This window comes from Cryptotermes secundus, unplaced genomic scaffold (assembly GCF_002891405.2).
Source record: "Cryptotermes secundus unplaced genomic scaffold, Csec_1.0 scaffold369, whole genome shotgun sequence".
NCBI classification, from domain to species: Eukaryota; Metazoa; Arthropoda; class Insecta; order Blattodea; family Kalotermitidae; genus Cryptotermes; species Cryptotermes secundus.
Genome location: NW_019725844.1, coordinates 276,936 through 295,623, shown reverse-complemented (window position 1 = coordinate 295,623; position 18,688 = coordinate 276,936). Strand labels below are relative to the sequence as shown.

General features: G+C 36.9%; 1 protein-coding gene across 1 annotated transcript in view; it reads left to right on the top strand.

Moving 5' to 3' along the window:
* The window catches only part of LOC111863697 (transmembrane protein 184B), a 76,095-nt gene extending 58,606 nt beyond the window's left edge, over positions 1-17,489 (top strand). Inside the window, exons 4-9 of the mRNA XM_023850239.2 lie at positions 200-290; positions 4,696-4,863; positions 8,169-8,338; positions 9,008-9,246; positions 10,499-10,583; positions 17,076-17,489. Of these exons, the coding sequence (XP_023706007.1) occupies positions 200-290; positions 4,696-4,863; positions 8,169-8,338; positions 9,008-9,246; positions 10,499-10,583; positions 17,076-17,110 (788 nt within the window). The 3' untranslated portion in view covers positions 17,111-17,489. The remainder of the gene's footprint in view (positions 1-199; positions 291-4,695; positions 4,864-8,168; positions 8,339-9,007; positions 9,247-10,498; positions 10,584-17,075) is intronic.
* Positions 17,490-18,688: the final 1,199 nt, after the last annotated feature.

The window sequence follows — 18,688 nt, the reverse complement described above, 5'->3', positions numbered from 1 at the left end:
AGTTCCTGTTAACATGATACTGAACATTCATATTTCATAAAATACAGGGAATTTCTTTTCTAAGCTGAGTGACTGTCAGCTTTTCAAGAAGGGTACTACTGTGTGGAGTTAGTTCTTTCACAGGGTTAGAGGTTCATAATATTTGTAAGGTGACTTTAATTTCCTTCTTCTGTTTGTAAAAAATTGTTCTTTGTTTCAGCTTTTGTAATCTACAATTTCTTGAGTCTTTGCTATGAGTACCTGGGAGGAGAAGGGAACATTATGAGTGAAATACGAGGAAAACCAATCAGGTTTGTGACTGTTATAGTGAATATCTATAGAAAGCATTTACAATGAAGACAGTTTGAGCTGTCTCTTTGTGTTCTTACACTACACTGATAACAGTACAGAAACAGCATAGGAAGGTCAAGATAATGACAGTCAACAGAACTGCTTTCTGTGGTGCTCTACTACCTGTGTCTCTTCTTATCCTCTTATGCAGATACATATAATTTTATGCATGGGGTGTGCATGGCTCTCATATGCATATACTGTGTTACATGTGATGCCAGACATAAAAATTTAAAGTTGTCCGAATTTAAAGTGTTAGACCAATACATATGTGTTAATCAGTTTAAAAGACTTCTTACATTGAGAAGTACACTTTGAATTACTGGGTGTCTGGATTTTGTTCATTGACTGTAGAGAGCACAACATTTTGGAGACAGGATATGTTTCCACCCTCAGGTGAAAAGGTAGGGAGGCAGCTATTCATTTGAGTCCATTAGGAAGAACTGGTCTCAGTCAGTGGATCCCTGGATGCTCAATGACTGGTACTGCTTCTTCCTCTTCTGTAAGTGAAAAAAAAATATGAAGGACTTAGTGAGTTGCATGTGTTAGAGAGAGCCAGTTGCATTTGCTGGATGATTAGATATCCAATGATAGAAATCAGCTCTTTGTAACAGATGAATGGAAGCAAACCCATTTTCTGAAACGCTGTGTTCTATTCAGAATGCAAGGCAATGGACAAAGTCTGAAAACCAGTAATGGTAACATGTTTTTTCTGAATGGAACTGCAGTAACAGTGGTGAATGTCTGTGCCTGGACCTCTAAGCAGGTCAAACCCACATGGTCCACCACAGCACCTGAAACATCAACAGTTTTGTATTGTGTTTTGTGTTCTGAATGGTACTTTTATTTGAGGGTCTTTGAATAACTTTGTGATTGTTCTTGTTAGTTTTCCGCTGTATGTGAAAATGACCCCTTTTTTGTTTTCTGATTATGTGGGTTGATGTCAGTATTTTGTATTTGTGGGCTTGGATGTTTTATGGTTTTGTTTATATTATAATTATTGCTATGTAGTGTGTTTTTGTAAAGTTTAGTTCTTTTCCTTCTTTAGATAGTGGGTATGTGTTTAATCAGTTTTCTAAGTAACTGATACTCTATGTTCATGTGGGCGGCAGGGGTCATTGGGTATTATGATATTATGTCTTTGTTTTGCTGATCAGTGACCACAGGGTCTGTTGTCTTCCAAGTGCTTGAACACTGACACTGGGTTTGAATTACACTCAGGGTGTCGATGATTGTATGCTTTGTTTCTGTGCTTGAGTTCATCACAGCTAGAAGCCTTGCAATGTGGCAGTTCCACATTCAAGAAGATGTATCAAGTGTGTAACAGATTTAGAGATTCTGAATTGGAACAGGCCAAGAGTCTAATCCATGAAATCTCATTAAGTAATATGTTATTTGATAATGATCATCAAATTCTGAAATACAAAATACACCTAATTGTGGTACACTCCACTCTTTGTTGGCTTACTTATTTATTTGCTAATACCACATTTCTCCTCTGAAGTGAATATAACCCTCAGTGATGTGTAGCACTTTGATGGTTAGTGTAGTATGTGTGAAGCAGTGTCTTACATGGTTTCACATTGTCAAAATTCACAAGTTATCACGAGGGATCACTATAAATCCATCTAAGACCCTACTTGATTTGAGGAATGTACTGCACACAAAAACTTGTGCTGTGTTACACCCACTGCATTCCATACATGCACTTTTAATATAATAAATGCCACTTCTCGCATATTCAATTTCCATAAGATTATATTTGCTGGGAATCACTATAAAAATTTTGGCCAGATGCGAAGAAATATTTTTGACTTGTTCAAGAACTCATTGCTGTAATGAAATAATTGTATGGAAGCACAACTTGTACCAGATGTAAAAAATTCTTTGAGAAGCTAGTATCTGTATTAGTATTTTTGGGCACCTTGCTGTAGGTGTCACCTTTGATTAACATGCAAGATCCATTTTATCATGTTGTCTTACTGTTTGTCTTGAACACCCTTAGTTTAGACATGAGGTGACGATGAAAGAAGTGAATTTAAAAAAGACCAAATTTATGTCCAGAACCATATGAATCACAACGAAGTGAATTTGCCTGAACTCTAAAATCTGACTCCTGAATGTTGAGTGAGAAATTGGCTGACATCCAATATTTTCTGTTTCCACTTTGACCAGGCTACCGTATTCCTTGACCCCTGGATTATGTGGCAGAAGACATCTGAAATTTCTGGAACTTTTCAAAAATGAATGAAGAAGAAACTTTAGCTGAATTTATTACTTTTAGTAGTTTTCTGATTTAATAAAACAATTTCTATTTGGGAGTGCAATCACATAGGAGGGTTGGAACTTTAATAGTGGCAACTATTTATTTACAACTGATACAAAATAGATGCATGTTTCAAAGTTTTACTGTCCTTCAGTGTAGTCACCAGCATTGTGTACAACCCGTTGCCAGCGATATGGAAGTCGTAGGATACCTTTAGCAGCGCTTGTTGTGCTGATAGTTCAAATGGAGCGGTCTACTGCCTGAAGAATCTCTGGAACAGTTCTGAAGCAAATGCCATGAAGTGGTTCCATCATCTTAGGAATCAAGTCGAAGTCACAAGGGCTTAAGTCCGGGGAGTATGGTGGATGATACAGCACTTCCAAGCCCCATCGATCAAACAAATCAGCCACAGCTTGCCATTTCTGAATTTCCGTCAAATCATGTGGAACCCCTCGTGATGCAATTTTTCTCATGCCCAGGCGTTCTTTCAGAATGTGAAGCACAGTCGTATGCGCTAATCCTGTCTCTCGGGCCAGCTCATGAATCATATGGCGGCGATCACTCTCCAGTAACGCGGAAAGAGCATACACTTCTTCTTCACTGACACTAGGATGACCTGGCTGACACATGTCTGCCACATTTTGGTGTCCCTCGTTGAAGGCTTTTACCCACCTTGCCACTGTTCTGTACGACAATGCAGATTCCCTGCAAGCCTCTTGAAGACCTTTATGCTGTATGGCCTCTGACACATTCAATCTTTATCCAACTCCGTTGTTCCTGTTTCGAAAACATGGTGACAACACTACATTAGACCGCCAGCTAACACGAGGCTCTGTTCTTCTCATCATTGCGCATGCGCGTAATGTGGGAAGGGAGAGTCCATTTGCTCTGAGGTAAAGTAGGTATGTATCTAACATGTAGTATAAGCGACATTATTTGGTTCTGTTGCATGGCGTCTCTACAGCAGTGTTGCCACTATTAAAGTTCCAACCCTCGTATTTTATGACAAAGGTTTGAATATATTTGTAAGCTATTTCTTGTTCCTTTCTTGCCAGATCACAAGGCACAAATCATTCTTGCTGTTCTTAGACGAAGACATCTTAAATCTGGCTGCAGATCTCACTGCAATGGATAGTATATCCACTTCTGGATGAAGCAAATCAAAACAGATTCAGTCATTTGCACATTCTCGACAGAATGTTGCAAATGTGAAGCTGTCAGCTTTTTCGCATCTGTTTGTTTGCCCACATGTAACAACTTAAGAACCACTGAAAAAATTTTCATGACATGTGATATTGAAGTTTTGTTAAAATTTCTTGACTCATTCCAATTCTAAAGTTGGACAGCAGCAACAGACTTACATGTGGACCTATGCATTTTTGCATTCATCTCAAGCCTAACTAACTGTGGGAAAAATGTTTCAAACATAATTAAAAGAGAGCAAACTCATGGGAATTATTGTTCTGTGCATACAAGTCCAAATTTCATAATGGCTATGATTTTATAATTTAACCACTTCATCTGTGAGGACTTAAAACATTATGTTAATAGGCATGAAAGTTATAATGGCTGTTAAAATGAACTCTACTGGAATTGAGCACTTACTAAGACATTGCTTTAATTTTTTAGAGAATCTGTAATAAAAACTAAATTTCTGCTCTATTATGGCTGTATTACCAGCAATAAAATTTTAGGTAGATTTGAGATTCTGTCCTTGGTGAATATAAAGATTACGGGTCCTCTGGGATATGATGCCATGTATGCGGTCTGGCAGATGGGTACCAGTGTTGCAGAGCAACCTGCTGCCTCCATCTTGTCCAAGACCAAAGCAACAGGTTCCTCAGAAATATTAGAACCTGTGTACTGAAGTATACAACATCACATCAGAAAGTCATAATATTCAGCATCTGTTTAGTTCACACTAGATATAGTCTTGCTTTTTAGCAGAGAGTGTCTGTGTGGAATTCAATCTCTGTTTTGGATTAATGTTGCATACAGAGTGAATAGTCTAATGAAGCAGGAAGATTGTAATGTAGGTTTCCATTTTGAAGTTTCTTCAGAATGTCTGAATTAATATTTCCCTTTCTCTGTGTTCCCAGATCGAACTGTATGTATGGCACATGCTGCCTAGTTGGGAAGACATACACAATTGGATTTCTGAGGTTCTGTAAGCAAGTGACTCTGCAGTTCTGCTTGGTGAAGCCTGTCATGGCCTTTGTAATCATTATCCTGCAATCATTTGGTCACTACAGGGATGGTGATTGGAGGTGAGAGATCATATTTCACAACATAAGGGATCTGTGAAAAACCAACAGTTGGGAATGAAAATTTGCACAAAATTAGTAGATAGTGGAGTTAAGAGTAGTAAACTTTGCCTACTCCAAAAATCTGTTGAACGTATAATATTCCCACATCATAACATTCATAAATTTACTTGAACATATCCTGATGGAAAGACTGACAGTCAAATTGACCATATTTTGATAGATAGGAGATGGCATTCGAGTATACTTGATGTCTGATTGTTCATGGCAGCAGATTGTGATACTGACCGCTACCTGATGGTGGTGAAAGTTGGGGAGAGACTGGCAGTGAGTAAATAAACAACACAAGAAATTAAACAAGGTAGAGGGTAAAGAACAATATTATGTTGAAATCTCAAATAGGTTTGCAGCTTTGAAAAACTTAGACACTGAGGTGGATATTAATAGAGCTTGGGAAGCTATTAGATAGAATATAAAATTTTGATCCAAAGAGTGTCTAGGTTATTATGAATTGAAGAAACATAAGCCATGGTTTGATGAAGGATGCTCAAAATTATTAGATCAAAGAAAGCAGGCCAAATTGCAATGGTTACAGGATCCACGCGAGTTAAATGGGGATAATCTGAACAATATAAGACGTGAAACCAGCAGGCGTTTCAGGAACAAAAAGAGGGAATATCTGAAAGGCAAATATAATGATCTTTCAACAAACGGTAAGAACAAGAACATTAAGAGGCCTGTATAGAGGAATTTATGAGGGGGTTCGAACCAAGAAGTAACTTAGTGATGGATGGTAATGGTGATCTGCTTGCAGATTCCCACAACATTTTGAATAGGTGAAAGAACTACTTCTCTCAGTTATTGAATGTACACAAGGTCAGTGATGTTAGGCCGATAGAAATTCATACTGCTGAGCCGTTAGTACCTGATCCTAGTCCTTTTGAGGTTGATATTGCTATTGCAAAGTTGAAAAGGTGTAAATCGCCGAGTAATGATCAAATTCCATCAGAAGTGATTCAAGCAAAAGGTAAAATATTATGATCTTGAGATCCATAAGCTAATTAATTTTATTTGGAATAAGGAAGACTTTCCTGATCAGTAATGGAATGAGTCTGTTATTGTACCAATTCCCAAGGAGGGTGATAAAACTGAGTGTAGTCATTATTGTGGGATATCACTGCCATAAAGTTCATACAAAATTTTATCTAATATACTTCTCTCAAGGTTAAGCCCATACATAGATGAAATTGCTAGGGATCATCACTGTGGGTTTTGATGTAATGGATCACCTACTGATTACATCTTTTCCATTCGTCACATAATGGAGAAAAAATGGGAGTACAATGAGATAGTACATCAGCTATTCATAAACTTCAAGACCTGTGATTCAGTTAGGAGGGAAGTATTGTGCAACATTTTCATATAGTTTGGGGTAATCATGAAGCTAGTTAGGCTGATTAAAATGTGTTTAAACAAAATGTATAGTAAAGCTCATATAGGTAAACATTTGACTGATAATTTTCTTATCTAGAATGGTCTAAAACAAGGAGATGTTTGTCACCATTGCTTTTCAACTTTGCTTTAGAATATGCCATTACGAAGGTCCAGGAAAACCAGATAAGACTGAAATTAAATAGGACACATCAGCTGATGGTGCTAATAAGGAGGTTGGTCTAGAAGTAAACACAGAGAAAACTAAGTATATGTTGCTGTCTCATCACCAGAATGCATGGCAAAATCATGACTTAAAGATAGCTAACAGATGCTTTGAAAATGTTGCACAGTAACAAATCAAAATTTGATTAAGAAGGAAATTAAGAGGAGATTGACTTCAGGTAATGCTGGCTATCATTTAATCCAGAATATTTTGTTTTCTTGTCTGCTGTCTGAAAACATAAAAATTAGAATATACAAAACTATAATTTTGCCTGTGGTTCTGTATGGGTGTGAAATTTGGTCTCTTGACATTAAGGGAGGAACACAGACTGAGGGTGTTTGAGAACAGGGTGCTGAGGAGAATATATGGACCAAAGAGGGATGAAGTGATGGGAGATTGGAGAAAACTGCATAATGAGGAGCTTCGTAACTTGTTCTTTTTGCCAAATATAATTAGAATGTTCAAGTCAAGGAGGGTGAGATGGCAAAGACATGTAGTGTGAATAGGGCAGAAGAGAAATGCATGTAGGATATTGGTGGGAAAGCCAGAAAGAAAGAGACCACTAGGAAGTCCAAGATGCTGGTGGGTTGATAATATTAAAATGGGTCTTAGATAGGATGGGGCAGTATGGATTGTCTCAGTCTTGTTCAAGATAGGGACAGTAGAGGGCTTTTGTGAACATGGTAATGAACTTTGAGGTTCCATAAATTTTTGACAGTTCTTGAGTAGCTGTACATTTGGTTGGCTTCTCAAGAAGGACACAGCTCCATGAAGTTAGTTAGTTTATGGGTCTGTAAATGTTTTGTTTGTGGTATGTGGTATAGTTTCTCTGGACTGATTTTTTCATAACATTCATTTTGAATGATATCACATTGTAGCTGGCAACTCAGATTGCCCAAATGATTGATATTAAATTAGAAAATGGATAAATGGAATGTGTAACCAAGTAACTACTTTTGGTAACCTCAGGTAATGTAAGTGGGTAAGTAAAGTAAGTACAGTGGTCTCCAGGAGGTCCAGAAAGGATTGCTCAGGTTGTCTGCAGAGTTCAGTAAGTTGGGAAACTCTCCTATGGACATTTTTAAATATTCACTTGTTTACAATAGCAAAAATAAATTTTTCCATTAAAACACAAGTTTGCCTTCCTATATGTAAGCCATTGTTTCTCCAGTGATTGAGACTAGCTCCAGATCTGATTTTTTAAACATTATGTTTGAAGGAACTCAGGACTGTGGTCTTTGTCAAAATTAATTCATGTTTATTGAAACATACTGTTATCAGAAACATATAGGCTTACCCTCATCTGTATCAGAGATGAGGCATCAGGAATGTGAAGAATAGTAGTCCCTTTCCTGTGGTTTGGAACCCACATCATTGCGTGGGCCATTCTCATTCTCATGATTGTTGCAACTAATAGAATCCTTTTTTTTTTTTTTGGTGCTTACAAGTCAGATATCAGTTCTATACCCATGTCTAGATAGAATCCACAAAGGCCAACACAGATCATATCCATCACCACTACACAAGCAGCAGTGTAAGCTAATATTTTATCTTGGCATCTGTTATAGTGCTAATTTCAACAGTGCTTGCAGTATAGTGTGGTTATATGTAGCAATAATATGGTTGTTATGTAACTGTTATTTCCTTCCAGTCCTGATGGTGGATATCTGTATGTCACCATCATCTACAATATTTCTGTGAGTCTTGCACTGTATGGGCTGTTCCTATTCTACTTTGCTACAAAAGATCTCTTGATGCCATTTGACCCAGTGTTAAAATTCTGCACAGTCAAATCTGTCATTTTCCTCTCATTCTGGCAAGGTAAGTATTAATTCATATTCAGTATTATAAATTTCAGTCTTATTAATCTTTCTTAGTAAGAATACTATGTTTCATCACTTAATTAAACACAACTCAAAAACTTTACTTCACCAGTTGTTCTGCTTATAACATCTCGGCACAGGCCACACAGAAAACACTGTTCCTTTGTTGTATCAAAATATTGCTGTGGAAACATGCTTGTTTGCAAAGCCATTACTTAGTAACACACATCACAAGACACGGTTTACACAGAAAATAAGAAAAACGACCCCCATAGTGGAAGCACCACACGCAAGTTTTAATTAAGACATATAAGATGAATAATCTTTACAAGTTTTAGTGTGTGTAAATTTATTATAGTTGACAAATGCACACTTTTTAAATAATTTTATAAAGACATATAAAAGCAAGCAATGCAATAGATTAGCATAATTAGGGCACCTGATGATGGCACTATGTTGCAGAAACATGTCGTGAAGTAACAGGTGAAATTGAGTGCACTACAAGACGGCCACTGTATACATATCATGGATGAAAATCAGTGCAACAGGACGCTAAAATACAACATTAGTAACAGCTGTTGTATATTTGCCTCTCTCATGGTCATTGCCCAGTAATGGGTCCATATTCCACAATATTTAAATGTATCCTTCTTCATACTTAATATAGGGGTGCTACTGGCAGTTCTTGAAAGAGCAGAGGTTATTGACCCTATCGTAGATAATGGACAGCGCCCAAATGCAGGAACAGTATCAGCAGGTTACCAGAACTTTCTGATCTGTATTGAGATGTTTTTTGCTGCAATTGCGCTGCGGTATGCTTTCCCTTACCAAGTATATGCCCAAGGATGCATCACAGATTCTCATGGTCGAAGTGTTACAATGCAGAGCATCTCCAGCAGTCTCAAGGTATGTACTTAGTTTGACTTCAGCCTAATGCTAGATTGGAAACAGTGTACTCCATAATGTAGTACACAAAATTACTAGTGATATTCTTTAAAGTTTATTAAGCTTATTTAAAAATGTTAATGATAAAATGCAAACTAGTGAAAGTCTCCAACATGAAATTTCAGCAAGTATGTTGAGGGGTTTGTGGGATACAAGGAATATATCATTTATGACCTTTTGCAAACTAGGCTACATTATGGATCGGTATGATTATAAATTGGAATTCCCCAACATAATTTTCTTAAAATCCTCCATATTGGATTTTCAGTCAAAGTCATTGAAACAATTGAAGGGATACATTGAAAAATCCATTTATGGCCTTATGCAAGCTGATCTTTATTATTGGATCAGTATAATCATAAATTTGAATTGCCATACAACTTTTGGCGGAACTCTTCCGTATTTATTTTCAAGTGTCTGTGAAATGGCCTGTGGCATACGTGGAAATGTCCATTTATGGTCTTATGCAAACTAGGCTTTATTGCTGATCAGTATGGCTGTGAATTGGAATTGTGCTGTGATTATTGCTGAAAGTCTTCTATATGTTTTTTCTCCAAACTCAGTGAAACTGATCATGGGATATATGGAAAGGTACCTTTATGACCTTCCAGGCTCTATTATGGTTCATTGTGGCTGAAATTCAGAACTGCTTTTGGTGGAAGTCCTGCATATTATGCTTCATGAATATCTGCAAAATGGTTTATATGGAAATGTCTGTTTATGACTTTATGTAAACCAGACTTATGAATTGATATATCTGTTTTTGAATTTTATTTCAAAATACCTTGCCGTGTGTTATGACTTCCAAGTGCTCATCAGCATGAGCACAGTAAATAAGTAACACTTGTATCTGTACTATAAATTTACTGTCTCTGTATTATTTTTTTTAAGTATCACTAAATAAGTAAGATAATGTAAGTTAATGAGAAGTCAGTTTTTGATTTAACAATTTTGTTAACAGACTCCTTGCAAGGGTTTTCTTGGATGACAGATTTTCACATAACAGGCTACTTTCAAGGAACATGTTAATATAAAATGAGTTAGTGTATTTATTCAATTATTTGTTAATCATCATGTTATGTCAACTGTTGTACATAATTTTCATGATCATGGAGAACTCAGATAATAGTCTAGAAGAAAGGGGAAACTAAAATTCTCGATTCACTTTGTTGTGTCTACATAATCATCCATATAGCCGTTTTATTTCTTACAGGAAACAATGAACCCCAAAGACATAATGACTGATGCCATTCATAACTTCCATCCTCAGTACCAACAGTATACCCAGTACAGCTCTGGTAAGTCACATGACCTGTTTGCAAACTGCTTGGCTTTCTTCAGAATGAATGGTATTGATTGATATGAATATTTACTTTACAACTTTGATATGATGGCAGTGGAATAAGTTGTTGTATAATATTGTGTTTAATGTAACTTGACACAGTTGAAACTTATTCTTGTAGAGTTTGTGTCTTAGTAACTGTTTGTTCAGAATCAAATCTTTAGTAGGCAATTTACTTTCCTTTGAAGAATGCATGCCTTTTATAAGTACTATATTTATAAAGCCCATTGATATGTTATTGAGAAATTGTAAAAAACAAACTTCATGAAAAATATGTGGTCTCAATGACTTGAAAGTTCTGGAAAGACAGCCACATATATATGAAAATACTGAACTTAATGGAGCATGCTGTAGCATAGTTGGTTGAGGCACTATGCTACAAGCCAGAAGGTCACAGGCTTGACGCCTGATCAGGTCATTGAATTTCTCAAGTGACCTAATCCTTCGAGCCACACTATGGCCCTGGCGTTGACTCAGCCTCTAAGAGAAACGAGTTCCAGGAAGCTTCCTAGGGGGTAAAAGGCTGGCTGGCGCATAGGGCTGACAACCTCACTGCCATTTCTGATGTGAGCTGATTGTCTGGAAAATGTGGGAACCTCAATGAGTCACAGCTCTGTTGGCCTCCACAGCCTATTGCACAGATAGCTTTTTTTTTAGCAGAACTTGATAAGGTAACAATATGCTGCTCTTGTTCAGATGAAATGTTTTAGTAACAGAACATTGGAGTTGTTACCTAACCCACTAACAAACAGACATGACAAAGTATATGAGTAAGTGGTTGTGTGAGTTGGTCTTCGTATAATAGACTACTTGAACACTTAAATTCTAACAACATATTAGTCAAAGAGCAATTTGGATTTAGGAAAGACCTAACAACAGAAAAAGCAACCTATGAACTAACTAACGATATTTTAAGTGCTCTCAATGACAGATTAATTTTTTTCTGGATTTTCTGTGATCTAGCAAAAGCTTTTGATTGTGTTAATCATGATATCTTACTATCGAAATTAAATTTCTATGGAATAACTGGCAAAGCTAATGAATGGATCAAATCATACCTCAAAAACAGGTATCAAAGAGTTGAAATAAATAATAAAAACTCCAGTCATAATGCATTTTCAAACTGGGGAATTATAAAGCACGGTGTTCCACAAGGATCAATTTTAGGTCCCTTACTTTTTCTTCTCTACATAAATGATCTATCTAAAACCATCAACAATAAATCTAAACCAATTCTATATGCAGATGACACTAGTATAATATTTAAGAACTCTAAATTTGACAACTTTAAAAATGACATAAATATTGTATTTGAAGCCTTAAACAGATGGTTCGAAGCCAATTTACTCTCATTAAATTTTGATAAAACCCATTACATATCATTCACAACTAAAAACAACCACCAAATTGATCTGGACATCAGTTATGCCAACAAATTAATCTGTAAAGTACTTGATACAAAATTCCTTGGAATACATGTAGACAGTACACTGTCTTGGAAAATACATATTGAACAAATTATACCTAAATTAAATGCAGCTTGCTATGCGATGAGATCAATTAAGCCTTTTATGTCACAGGAAACATTGAAGATGGTTTACCATGCCTACTTTCATTCTATTATGAACTATGGATTAATATTTTGGGGGAACTCTTCACATAGTGTAATAATTTTTAAAATACAAAAGAATATAATTAGAATCATTACAGGATGTAGAAGTAGAGATTCATGTAGAGAATTATTTAAGAAATTAAAAATTCTACCTCTTCAATCGCAATACATATTATCGCTTCTCTTATTTGTTGTTTACAACAAAGATAAATTCAAATTAAATTCTGATGTCTATAACATGAATACTAGACAAAAATATAACTTCCACCTACCCTCATCAACTTTATCAGTATATCAAAAAGGAGTCTACTTTACTGGCATAAAAGTGTTCAACAATCTGCCACAAAGTATTAAAAACTTGGGCAATGATACTAAAAAGTTTAAATCAGAGTTAAAGAATTATCTACATGCTCATTCCTTCTACTCTTTAGATGAATACTTCAATGTACATAGAGAATGATGTAAAATTAAGTTATATTAATTATTAAGCTAAAATTGCCTGTACTTATGTATGTAACCTTTTGACTTTTTCTGTATCCAAAGGTACTAACCTACTTAGGATTTGTAGAATGTAAATAAATTCAATTCAATTCACAAAATAATTACTGGTAGGCATTTTATAAATGTCAGTAATATCTTTAACTTCACCATTACCACCATACACTCCATTTTCTTTCCATGTATGAGGGTTGGAACTTTAATAGTGGCAACATTGCTGTAGAGACGCCATGCAACAGAACCAAATAATGTCACTTATACCACACGTTAGTTACATACCTACCTTACCTCAGAGCAAATGGACTCTCCCTTCCCACATCACGCGCATGCGCAGTGACGAGAAGAACAGAGCCTTGTGTTAGCTGGCGGTCTAATGTAGTGTTTTCACGATGTTTTTGAAACAGGAACAACGGAATTAGATAAAGATTGAATGTGCCAGAGGCCATACAGCACGACAGTGTCATCAAGGTCTTCAAGAGGCTTGCGGGGAATCTGCATGGCCTTACAGAACAGTGTCAAAGTGGGTAAAAGCCTTTAACGAGGGACGCCAAAATGTGGCAGACATGCATCGGCCAAGTCGTCCTAGTGTCGGTGAAGAAGAAGTGTATACTCTTTCCGTGTTACTGGAGAGTGATTGACGCCATACAATTCATGAGCTGGCCCGAGAACAGGATTAGCACATAACGACTGTGCTTCACATTCTGATGGAATGCCTGGGTATGAGAAAAATTGCATCATGATGGATTCCGCATGATTTGATGGAAATGCAGAAATGGGTACGATACGACGCTGCTCGTAACCACTTGGAGTGCTATAAGTGCAAAGGAGAGGCTTTCTTAAGCCATATCATTACACTGGATGAGACATGGGCCAAATCGTACGAGCCAAAAATGAAACACTAGTCAAACAAGTGGCATCATTATGGGTCACCATGAAAATCAAAAGTTCATCAGAACCCCAACAGTGTGAAAGTTATGGTGATTCTCATGTACGACTGTGATGGTGTTATCCAAATGCATACCGTTCCCCAACAGCAGACCGTCAATGTGCAGTATTACTGTGAAATTTTGGAACACAATCTGCGACCAGCTTTGAGAAAGAAGCAGCGACACTTGCTGCTGAACCCACCCATCATTTGCAGGACAATGCTTGGCTGCATGCAGTGCAACCTGTGGCTGATTTTTTCGATTGATGGGGCTGGGAAGTGCTGTACCATCCACCATACTCCCTGGACTTAAGCCCTCGTGACTTGACCTTGATTCCTAAGATGAAGGAACCACTTTGTGGCATTCGCTTCAAAACTGTTCCAGAGATTCTTCGGGCAGTAGACCCCTCCATTCGAACTATCAACATGACAGGCGCTGCTAAAGGTATCCTACAACTTCCACATCACTGGCAATGGGTTGTACACAATGCTGGTGACTACATTGAAGGACAGTAAAACTTCGAAACATGCATCTATTTTGTATCAGTTGTAAATAAATAGTTGCCACTATTAAATTTCCAATCCTCGTACATTTTGCACTTTCTTGTTATATTAAATATGCAGCCACACATTATTCAAATGAGGTAAAATGCAACTAATATGCAGAACCTTCAGAATAAATAATTCCCATCTTAAGCTTCAGTTTCCCAATGGATCCACTCTTATATAGACAAGTTGAACAAAGAAAAAATTACCAAACTCAGGGATATGTTTCCACACACTGAAACAATGAAAAAAGTTTATATTGACATGTGTCTGAAATGGCCACATTTTAGATCTGTGGGCCTTTTGAATTTTATAATGTTTGAAGACAACAGCTTGTGTAGAATACCGTTTGCTTCTTTCTGATTATATACAAATATACTGTCTTGTTGTACCATGCAGAGGCAGTCACCAGTTAGCATTTTACACTCTGCAAGCTGATCAGTGTAATAGATTGTGTTGTTCTGGTAAGGTAAAGTTATCCCTGTAACAGGCCATGAAGTTCCATAGGATTGTGAGAGGTCGAGGCTCCCACATTTTCTAGACAGTTGGCTCACAGATGGTGGTAAGGTTGTCAGCCTTACATGCCGACCACCCTTTACCCCCCCAGGAAGATTTGACCCCAGGGCCATAGTGAAGTTGGAAGGATCTCTGGTGGTAATGGCAAATAATTACACAAATGCAGAAATGGCAGACATGCATTTCATATATGGCAGTATAAGAGAATCATGTTGCCTTTATAAAAATGGTTCCTCAGCTACACGATCCTAGAAAGGAGTATATTCAGTAACATTCATCAGGGTGTCTGAGACAGTGAAACATTTGCATTGAACCAAACAGGCTGAGAGAGGCCACATTCAGTGACTGTTCCTGCTTTAGAGGAAAGGGTGTTGTGCTGCGCGGAAGTGGAACTACTGACTTTTGCAGATAGTCAAATTGTGACTGAAATAAGTGTATGTCATTGTATGATTTGAGGTTATCATTAATGATTATACAGAGTTCTGTCTAATGGAATATAACGTCATGTAGTCTGTTGGGAATAAACCAGTGTTTTGGAGGGACATGAGACCTCTGTCTTCAGGGTCGAATAATCACAAGAAACCAGTGTGAAAGCTCTGCTTGCTGTCTGCTTTCATGCTGGTTTATTGCTTGGATTATTCTTTGACCCTGTAGATGGAGGTGACATGTTCCTCTGAAACACTGGTTGACTTTCAGTGGACTATAGGGCATTATATTGCAGAAGATAGAACTCTTGTATCTGTCTTGTTTAATGGTGAAGTAGATGGTGGTCCTTGTGATTCCCTGTTGCCAAGTGAAGGAGACGTTTAGGCACATTTAGCAAAGTCTTCCTTGTAAGAAACCTTCACCAGAAAGATTTCATCTAGATTGGAGCGCAGTGTTATTTTATCAAGTTTAATATCTTAATATAAATCTAGTTATCTTTCCAAGACTTTTCAAGTAGGTATTTTGTTTAAGTTTTCTTAATGTTTCCCCTTGAAATTCTAATGGGCTCTACATATAGTCCAGCCTTCTCTGGGCACCATTACCAAAGAACCACAAATGCATGCTTGTAGGAGGAAGTGTAGCAGATATCTGGAATCCTGGTACTGCACCTGCAAGGTTTGAATTATAGGGATTCTTGTTGCGTTCTAATTTTACATTTATGTATGCCATAAGTACAGTAGTATTTGTGCATTGATTAGTCCAGGGTCTTTTCTGTGCATACATGCTGCTGATGCATTATGTGCATACAGTTATTGATCTTGCAAAGATGAACTGCCCAAATGGAAGTATACATTTTCCTTGTTTTGCAAAAATCCAACACCTGAAGATGCATGAAGTTTGAACTTTTGTATTTGCCACAGTGTGTTAACATCTTTTAGAAATGGAAATATCTTAAAGACATACAGAGTGAGTGCGTGTGAGTGGGTGTGGGTGGGGTGGGGGGTTGAATCCTAGCCATCAGAATTTTAATTGCTTGCACTTGTAAATGTGTATGTTAAAAGTTACTGTTATTAGATTGTTTGTTGTTTGCCATGGTTTTCCCCTTTATATTTTGTTTGTGTGCAGATATTTGTTTACTGCCTTCTTGCTTGTGCTGACTTTATAATTGGCTTTTGGGCTCTTTAGTAAGGTTGCAAGTAAATAAGGAAATGAATTATTATTGTACACTTAATATTACTGATTGTTATGTGATTTCATATGCCCAGCTCTCATAGTTTCTTAGTAATTGCCATCAGACTGTAAGTTAATGATAGATTTCAGGCAGCTACCGTACTCTTGTTTTACATTCATCAGAAAAAGACAGTTTGCCTCAACAGAAGTTGCAGATGTATCAGAGCTCTATTATATACATCTGTTCAGGATCCTAAATTAAATGGTTTGAGATTTATCCCACCTCACAACATTTTGCATCTGCCATGTTGTTGTTACTGATTGTAGAAAATTAAAAAAAATATGTGAGGTTAGGTCAGTCCCTGTGGCCTAATGTGTGTACCAAATTCTGTGAAAATTAGTAAAATTGATTTCAGAAGTTGAAAGGTAGATGGAAGGATAATATTAAGAAGTGTCTTCAGAAAAAAAGATGAGAGTGTTGAATAGATTCAAATGGCTCCAGCAGTAGGTTCTTGTGAAGATACTAATGAACCTTTGGGATCCATAAAAGGCAGATAATTTCTTGCCTAACTGAGCAAATATTAGTTTCTCAAGAAGGGTAACATAATTAGCAAAAGCAAGCACATAAATTAATTAAGCAATTTGAGCTTTGAGAATGTGATAGCATGCATTGCCTTATTGCTGTTTTTAAATTCAACTCATCCATAGTTCCATGCTTTTGAAAGCTGAAGTTTTATTAACTTGCATTTTTTCAGAGGTCAATACGAATCTGCCTTATGAGAAGCTTTGAGCATTAATGAACCTGCTGATTGTGGGAAGCTGAATATTATCAGTGTTGACAGTGATGCTGATGGTTGTAGCATCTGTGGAAGAAAGCGCGAGCCTTGCATGATGCCAGTGTTGTGAAAGCATGTGCACTGAACTTTATTAATTTATCCATTTTACTTAAATGTACAACAGATTTGAAACTATGTTGAATCTGATATGAATTCTTGAAGTGGACATTGTTTTACATCCATAACTGAATGTGCAGTGTCCAAATCAATGAAGTAAATAGTTATAATATTTTTTATACTCATGTATTTATAAAGACAATATGTTTCTTTTTTCATCTAAGCACTATTCACATATCCTTATATTGTGTTGGAATTAAATAATTTTGTGTTTCATTTAAGTAGTAATTCATTAAGTATTATTTTAACCTTTTGTTTAATGTTAATAGTTACATGTGTGAGTGGAATAAAGTGGACAATGTAAATATTTTATAGTTTTCGTTTATTTTGCAACCTGCTTGCATTACTCTACATGTGAAAGAAGATGCATGCCATCACTGAACCTCTGGTAGGTTTGCCTGTGTGCATTTTGCACTGAATATTGTTATTTTATGGTTGTGCCATGAATCAGGCAGTTAGGCTCTGACTTCTCAATGTGGAGCTTCAGTTTGAGTACCACATTATATCATGTGAGATATGTGGTGGAAAAAGAAGTGGCAGGTCAGGTTTTTCTCCTAATTTTGCCTTGCTAATCACCATTTTGTCATTGCTCCATATTCTCACAGGTGATAGCCCCAACCAAGCAACACAATATCATATCCACAGTCTTCCTGTTTTGGCCTACATTTGTGACCCAACAATTGACTGTTTACAGAGTAAGGAGCAGAAAGAAGTTTGGTTAGTTTTAATATGTTTTGCCATTTATAGTGTCCTGTAGTAGCATGTTAAAATTTTCCAGTTGTGAAATATGAAAGATGAAAAGTGAATATGATCTGCTGCTTAATGACATATCAAAATCTGATAAGATGATAGTGTACATGTCAAAGAGGAGAGAAAGGAAAGTTAGTATACACTGTGTATAAAAATAATGGTGGGGTTTCAGGAGGCTCTGTCTCCAGATACACAAAACTGTACATTCCTCTACTGTGGTAGTTTCATGAGTGGCCACCAACAAGATGGCTCAGTGCCACGTCCCTCAAGACAGGTTATGGAAATTCTTAGTGGAACATTTCCTGCAAGATTGCTTGGCAGGGTTGGCTCATTTCTTTGACCACCTAGGAACCCTGAATTTGAAACCAATTTTTTTTTTTTTGAGGGTGGGGGGCTATGTAATGAATTGCAACTATCTTGTGATGTGACATGACAAAATTCAGGACCTGAATCCTTTTAAAGGAAGAATAAGAGAAGCCGCTGAACAGGTAACAGTAGATTTTTTCTAAATATTCTCAAGACCTCACCATTATTTTTCAGGCATCCTGGATACTAATGATGCAGATTGTGCCTCATATTTATTCCAGACTTAATACAGTTCTGACAGTTCAGAATTGATCCAAAGTCTGCTATTACCTGTACGTCTGGTTCCCCACTCATAACTG